Source organism: Lottia gigantea, assembly GCF_000327385.1.
Source record: "Lottia gigantea unplaced genomic scaffold LOTGIsca_38, whole genome shotgun sequence".
In the NCBI taxonomy this organism is placed as follows: Eukaryota; Metazoa; Mollusca; class Gastropoda; family Lottiidae; genus Lottia; species Lottia gigantea.
The window spans coordinates 1717442-1725988 of record NW_008709295.1 but is presented as its reverse complement, the minus strand read 5'-3'; the positions used below and the strand labels follow the sequence as shown (position 1 = coordinate 1725988).

The window sequence follows — 8547 nt, the reverse complement described above, 5'->3', positions numbered from 1 at the left end:
AAACGTCAACACTAATCTCAATTTCGATTTATATGGACAAATGTATGGCACTCAGAAAGTCATTACTGTGATTAATTATGCTAATCTTATTGTAAATATAGATTATCTAATATAATATGTTTCATTATTTTATTCCCTAATATAAGATTTCATTTACGTGTATATAAGATTCCATTTATACTTATTCAAGATTTCGTTTATATTTATTCAAGATTCCGTTTATATTTATTAAAGATTCTGTTTATAATTATTCAAGATTTTATGTACATGTAGATTATATATTTATTTGTATCTATTGGTCATATGGCCTGATTACCGAATAAACATTATTATTATAATAACACCTTTTGTGTTTAATTTTTGATTATATCACTTTTATGAATAAAAAATAGTCAAATTCTTAGACATAAATTACATTTTACATGTAAGCACTATGTTTAACAGTCATCATCTGAATCTTCTGTATCTTGTACTGCTGGAGATGGTAAGAGATCCTTAGATCTTCCAGATGTTGGTAGCGATCTATACCAGTGTTGTATCTCAACTGGAATTACCATATGGTCACACAATTTAACAAGATCATTCTTCTTTGCTTCACTAGGGGTTTCGAAGGAGTAAGCTTTTGGTAGTTTGATGATTGAATGACCACCGCGACCAAAGACATTAATTTGCTTATACTCTTCACCGTAATTGTATTTGTATAGTACTACACCTGGTTGATTTTTTTGATATCTGAACGATTTAACCAGCAGCCAATTTACTATATTTCCATCTACGTCACGTTTCCTGTTCTTCATTAGCTGTTGGGTAACATCTTGAAAATTGTAAATGTCGTTATATCTTAGATTAACAACATTGTAAGGTCTTTTACGTCTGGCTTTTTTAAAGACTGAAACCCAATCTAGCATCGTGAAAAGATCCAGGTTGCGTTTTTTAGATTCTATTGCAGAATGCATGCTATCGCATTCCATGTAGCTGTGCCCACTCTCTAGACAATTGTGGGAAATGACTTCTAAAGGAGTGGACTGCACTGCATGTACAAACATTGCTGCTACATTTTGATTCCGGTTTTGACCTCCGCATGTATCTGAAAAAAGAGATACCTCTCTAATATTACTCGGTAGATCTGATAACCAATTGTAAATAGCGGTTCCAATCTCATTGCTTCCACGCCCAGCTTGAACTTCGTTCCAGCAGTAGCAAAATGCATCGTTAGGTTTGGCTGCATTATAAATACAGAGATTGTATAGACTAAGCTTTCTACTGTAATGGAGGAGTGATGCATTGGTATTTGGTAGCTGAAGAACGCTTTGAAGATCAAACGAAGCAGAGATGAAATTTGAATCTTTTGTAGCTCTTAATTTATCTGAAGACTTTGCAGCTTGAGCTTCTTTACTGCGTTGGAGATGAGCCTGGTATTCCTCCTCAAAATTACGTTATCAATGCCTGTTAAGATTTTATGTTTTGAACATTTCATGCATTGATCTTTTTTGGGGTGAAAGAAGGAAAGGTTGTATTCAGTACAAAATAATCTTCTGTATGTTAATTCTTCTACAGGATTTGTTTTTGGTGATACTAATTGATCACAATGCAATTTATACAACTGGTACATCTTACTTATACTCAGATCTTGGTTTAAGTATTGGCGATGGGTATCACTTCTGGTGTAGTGTGATTCAATCTTCGGAAAACTTTCTATATGCTTGCGAACTAAATCTAATCGTTCCTCGCTAGTCTTGTTACTCGGTGTATGCGGACCCCTTTTATCTTCACCAACAAAGGTACCAGCCTCGCCCTTCTCAGCCAAAGCTGTATAAACTGGACCAGAGCTAACACATAATGTAGCTAGGAAAAACCTTTTGCAAACTTTGACATGCAAACCATCGGGTTTTATGAAGAAATATGAAATTGTGTGTTTTCTTTTACGTTTACGTTCTGCAGACCTTGGCCTTTCACGCTCTATTCCATATGCTTTAGTTCTTGACAATATGACATCTTTCTGTCGTTTGTAATCTCCCAGATTCCAATACTCCTGGCATATCTCTACCCTATCTTCTTCATTGAAATTTTCAAAACACTTGAATCTGCATTTGGAACAATTAACTTGCTTGGGTGCTTTCTGTTTTTTTTATGTTTACCTGAAGTATCTATGTGTTCTTTCCCATTCTTATATAGGCGTTTTCTAACATTTTTCTTCCACCGAATAGGGTTTGAAGTTTTCCATCTTGTATGTTTATTGTCATCAGAAGATGACGCTTCCCCAGTTTCTGTTTCGTAAGACGGATCATTATGTGTATCATCAAAATCGGATTCCTCTATCATTTCTAATACCATGGATGTATGAGATTTTTATCTGAAAAGAACAGAAATAAATTTTTGACAAGATAGCCTTGAAGTTAGTTTGAAATCTAAATACACATGTTTGATTCAATAATGAAAGGTTTAAGACCAAAATTCACAAGTCTTCACTTTTTATCATGCAAAGTTAATTATGTCCAGAATGGCATTTCAAAAAGTGCATTTAACTTGCGATCCATGTATGGAAGATGCATTTATTTTCTAACTAAAGGCAAGAAAATAAATCAAAGAATAAAATTACAAAATCTTACCTCTATGTGTTGCCATTGTGGTTTTGAAATTTGATTTAAATATTATTGGAAAAGGGGTTCAATCAAAAGAATCCGCCATTTTTGTTTGGACTTACCAATATTTTCTTGATAAATATGTACTGATCTTTACAGATATGTCTGACTTAATCACTTTTGCATAGCAAAATTTAGGAATATTTGGACATGATAATATTAAAAAGGTCAATGACACAATTAATTATTACATCAGGACTTAGATTTTTCTGTCAAAGATAGGCATCATATAAGGTATTTGTTTTATGGACATAACCCATTTTCACCAAAATTGGACATAACAAATTCTGGCAGTAAGCCCTCGATTTATCATTCATCTGATTATGTTTTTTTCAAGAAAGAAAAGAGTTGTTTTTTTAAATTTGCCAAAACATTGATTTTTTTAAGGATCGAGGTAAAGAGTTCTGGAATAAGGAATCTCTGGTTAATGAACGCATATGGCGTGTTTTTATATTGAAGAATATTTTGAAGATAAACTGGACAATTACGATTTTTTATTTTAAAGAGAAAAATGTATTTATTGACGTTTTTGAACTGTTAGAATATTCAATGATGTGGATAAGGTTTCATGGGAAGATGACAGAGGAGAAGGTTTCAGTACTGTTTTATTATTAATAAGCCTACAAGCCAATTTTTTAAGTCTATTAAGGGCTGCTAAAGAATAATTATTGCAGGTATCCCAAATGGTGGAGCAGTAATCAATGTGGGACTGAAAATGAGAAAAATAGAATAATTTAATAAGGTTTGAAGGAAGGAGAGGTTTAATCTTGTGCATTTGAAATAATTTCTGAATTAAAATTTTACAAATATAATTAACATGCTTATTCCAATTAAAATTTTGATCCAAAATAACACCCATAAGTTTAAATTCCGCGACATTTTGAATTTGAGAATAGAATAGTTGTAAAGAAAGATAATTTCCTGGAATTTTTAATTGATGATTTGAGCCAATTAACATAGTTTTTGTTTTCGATTGAGTTATAACCATAGAATTATTATTAGTTTAATGAGCAAATATCTAAAATTGATGAATACATTGTAGTATCATCAGCAAACAAATCACAGTTACACATAAAATGAAGTGGGCGATCATTTATAAAAAGATTTAATAACAAAAAAGATAGATCCTTGAGGTACACCAGAAGTTATACATTGAAATGTCGATTGGTGACCCGAACTCATGCGCGGAGGTTTTGAATCGAGACCTTGAAACTATAAATATTTGGTCAAAAACGTGGCTGGTTTCCTTTAACCCGCTGAAGACTGAAACACTCGCACTAACTACTAAACGAAACCTACCTCTTCCAACTTTAAAACTAAATGATACACCTATTCAGGAAGTTATTTTACATAAACATCTAGGGCTCACATTTAAACAAACTGTCAATGGGATAAACATAAACTTGTAAATTGTTTAAGATCCTTGAAACACCGTCTTAGCAGAAAATCTCTCCATACGATCTATACTTCTTTCATTTTTCCCTATTTTGACTATTGCGATATCATATGGGATGGGAGCACAGCAGAACTAACTACGAAATTAGAGAATATTCAACTCAGGACTATATGCGGTGCTGTGAGGGGACCGGTCACCTCTTGCTTTATAAAGAAACTGGATTTACAACCTTGCAGGAAAAGCGCATTCGGCACAAACGTATAATAATATACACAATTTTGAATAATCTTACTTCACCTTATTTATCAGACCTTATTGAATTTAAAATTGATAACTACAATCTCAGAAACAATGGACAACTTTTAGAATGTAACTGCAGAACCAACCTTTTTTATAATTCATTCATTCGATCATCCATCCGTGATTGGAATCAGATACTTGAAACCCAAAAATCTATCAATTCTATATCCGCTTTCAAATCTTCTCTCAAAATCAATGACCAAACAGTACCATCATACTTTTATTTAGGAACTCGAAAAAATCAATACTGCATTGCCGTTTGCGTCAATCAATACTGCATTGCCGTTTGCGTCTTTCCTGTAGTGATTTAAATGGCCACAAAGTTTTACGTCACGTTTCGGAACAACCTGCATGCGTTTGTGGTCACTATTTTGAGACGCCGAACATTACCTCATCTACTGCTCCTTACATTTGGATGCCCGAAACATTACTATCAATAAACTTCCATCAAAACTTATAAATTTAGATATCTTGCTTAATGTAACAGATTCTCAGCTTGAGTTTGAGGAAATTTTTAAAACTGTTCATAATTTCATTTCACTTTCAAAACGATTTTAAGTTATTATTTCTAAATTATTTTTACTAGTATGATCGATATTATTATTATTATTATCATTTTTCCTTTTTAAAGCAGCCTCACTTTTTCCATAGATGTTTTTGAAATGATTGTAAATACGTTTGAGTTACATATATATATATATTTATTTTCTTAAAAGTTATATTAACTTTGAAATATGGAGAGGGGTTATATAGGCATAAGCCTGTTCCCCAATCCATTTAATGTATTAATGTATAAATATTGTTTATAAAAAAAAAATGTCGATTGGTTTTGCCCAATGGAGGTACACTGGTTTCTGTTATGTTAAGGAGGTAGGATTCTAAAAAAGCCAGAAGATTATTCGAAAACTTATAGAATTTTAATTTTTGTAAAAGAATATTTTGATTTACCATGTCAAAAATCGAAAAATAACGCTTTTAAACCTTGATAAATAAGTCTACTCAGAGTTTCTTGAAATTTACCGCTTCAATAAAACTCCAAGGTATTAATACTCGTTGACGATTTTAGTTTTACAGAATTAATTTTGAAAGTGTAATCTACCTTACTATTACCTTTTCGGAAAACAACTATCTTTGTCTTATCCGCATTAATTTTTAAATGCCATGTATTGCAGTATGACTGGAATTTGTTTAAAAGTTTCTGTAACATAGAATCGGATAATACTGTTACATCTGAATAAATTGATCGAATGATGCTTACTATTTTTGTATTCGAATTTGGTTAATTTATAAAGAAGAGGTCACCTTCACCTTCTTCAAGTCAATGAAAGCACAGAATGACTTTCCGTTGTCATTTAAGACGGACGAGATTACTCCATGTAAAATAAAAATGGCATCTATTGTACTTTTACCTCTTTGAAATCCAAACTGAAATTCTGGAATCGTATTAGTTTCTTCAACCCAGTCATATAATCTCGAATTAATAATATGTGAGAATAATTTAGCAAAAACCGAACTTAAATTTATCCCCCTAAAATTATCAGGGTTATCAAGATTACCCTTTTTGGGAATAGGTGTGAGTATACCTTTCAGCCATGATTTAGGGTAATCATTATTATCTAGAATATAATTAAATATTTTGAGTAAAATTGGCATCAAAATAGGCGCACCATCTATGAATAAATTAGGCGGAAGATCATCCTTGCCTGAACTTTTACCACGTTTTAATTTCTTAATTGATTTCGAAATTTCCTGTTCAGAGATGGGGCAATTTAAAAGATGAAAACTATTCTCATTTCGGTTTGATTTTGAACCATTCTGATTCTGGATAGATTCAATTTCCGCGTTTTGTGAAGAGATAATTTACCCAATATTTTTCTAAAATGCTAATATAAGTGTTTTGTTTTAAGTTTTGTTACAGTTTTGCAAACAGTGCTTTTAAAGTACGACCAAAACTTTTTCGAGTTATTTTTGGCCAACTTACATACTTTCAACCGAAATGTTTTCCTATATTTGTATTTATTAACCTTTTTAAAACGATTATATTAATTAAAATTTGAAATTTTTAAGCTTGGTATGTATATCTTATGACCTATTTGATATAGAACCTTAAAATTTAGAACCCAACTAGACATTTTGAATATGAATTCACTTGTGACAAAAACATTGAGGTGGGTGTAAAGCGTCCGGGTTGAATTACTAATTGTTTACATTTAGGGGCTTAACTCGCATAGGATACATTTGTTCAAAAACGGACTTTGCACACAATCACCTCATCCTTTTGGCTGGTTTGTGTTAACAGCTCAGTTTTTTCAGCTATATAGTTCCAAAATACGGAACGGGTTTTAAAATTTCCTTTTTTTCAATGTTTGTTGACCTATATCTTGACTTGTATGATGTAGATGCTTAAAATTTGGAACATAACATTTTGAATATCAATTTATGTCAAATAAATGAGTTGGGCGTGGCAAATCCGGGTTAAATTACTCATTATTGACATTTTTGGCCAGGGGCATCTCTCGCAAACAATACATTTGTTAAAAAGGGACTTTGCACACAATTCAGTTGACCTTTTTAGGATCGAAGGTCATTGACCTTGGTTATAGATTGATACCTTCATAATAGTCCATTGACAGATTCCGTTTTAATAGCCGTATGCATTTTGAAATTCAATGACATACATCTCGTGACCTTGACCTTTGTTGACATTCCCCTTTACAAGGTCAGAGGTCGTTAACTGTGGCTATTCGCTGCTACTTTCATTTCTGATGTCTACTTCACATCCTTCCACCAAAGACAGAAAATGTCGTAACTTTATACAGTTCTAGCACGTGACCTAATTAACCTAGAAAGTCTCTTGCAATTGCCACAGTAGCAAAGTCCCACACTGTGCCATTTGTGGCTCTAGTTGTGGGACTTTGCTTTCAGCAAAGTCCCAGTTTGTTATCGAAATGTCAATTCTTTTTTTTTTTTTGTTTTTTTTTTTTTTTTCGAAATTTACACACCTTCCTGAGCTTAGACTACAATAGTTGCAGCAACCATTCAACATTCACGAACCTTAGATATAGGCGACGATGTGCATAAATATATTTTGGATCTTTATTGCAAAACCGGAAGTGCCACAGTTCAATATGTGCAAGAATAGGTAATCGGCTCTAGAAGTCGTATTTTTCGGTCGATTTTCTTTGGGTTTGCATTTTTGGAATCTACTGTTAAAATCTGAAAGAATAGCAGTTTTTAAAATTTCAAAATTCGAAAATTTGTCGCAGACATTTTTTGGCCGATTTTCGAAATTTTTGGACCATTTTTCAGTTTTTTTCGGATTAATCTGAAATTTTGATAAAAGATGCATGTCACTAATGTAAACCATTTGACGTATTCAAAATGTTTGCGTCACTTCCGGTTAAAGTGGAAAATCGATTTTCACTTCCGGTTGAATAACTTCCGGTGTGATTGAAATATTTCAACGAAATTATGTATATCGTTATTAATCTTAATTCTATGGCCGATTTGAAAATAAAATTTAGTCCGAAAAAAATACTTCGGCGGCCATCTTGATTTGATACTTTTTCATAAAACTCAAAATGGGGCTTCGGGGGAGAATGGGATGGGTCAAATTTTTATGTTGGTGTATACTTTAGTCGATGGCGACAAAAATGTTGGAAATGGATTTTTGAATTTGACTTTTGCTTTTTTGCAACTTCCGGTCGAATTTTTTCAATTTTTGAAGGCTTGTATCTCGTGACCTTGACCTTTGATGACCCTGACCTTTATAGGGTCAAAGGTCATTGACCTTGGCTATCATTTGATACTTTGACCTTTGACCCCAGATATCTACTTCCGGTTTTATAGCTATCCGTAAAAAGCCAAATTCGCAATTTTGGACTGCTCTAACACGTGACCTAATTAACCTAGAGGGTTAATTTTTTCGGTTTCCTAATGTTCTTCTCATGCACTTTACATAGATATAGAACAATTGCTTTTTTAAAGCAAAATTGAAATTCGTGATTTTTTCAAATTTGAGTTTTGTTTTACCATATTTGTGTCTTTTTGATCTTGGTGTATGTATATCTTATGACCTATTTTATGGAGAACCTTGATATTTGGAATACAACTAGACACTTTGAATATGAATTCACCTATGGCAAAAAAATTGGGGTGGGCGTGGCACATCCGGGTTGAATTACTAATTGTTTACATTTTGGGGCTGGG

General features: G+C 32.7%; 2 protein-coding genes across 2 annotated transcripts; both read right to left on the bottom strand.

Annotated features, from left to right (window-relative positions):
- Window positions 1-437: 437 nt before the first annotated feature.
- Window positions 438-2625, bottom strand: LOTGIDRAFT_163196 (hypothetical protein; the record flags this gene model as incomplete). Its single annotated transcript, XM_009059257.1, has 4 exons — window positions 438-1424; window positions 1556-2055; window positions 2139-2324; window positions 2610-2625. The coding sequence occupies 4 exons, from the start codon at window positions 2623-2625 to the stop codon at window positions 438-440; spliced, it is 1689 nt and encodes a 562-aa protein (XP_009057505.1).
- Window positions 2626-5805: 3180 nt separating this feature from the next.
- LOTGIDRAFT_79128 (hypothetical protein) lies at window positions 5806-6102 on the bottom strand (the record flags this gene model as incomplete). The annotated part of the gene is made up of 1 exon (XM_009059160.1): window positions 5806-6102. A coding segment is annotated over one exon (297 nt), but the record flags the coding sequence as incomplete, so codon positions are not given.
- Between the last annotated feature and the right edge of the window lie 2445 nt (window positions 6103-8547).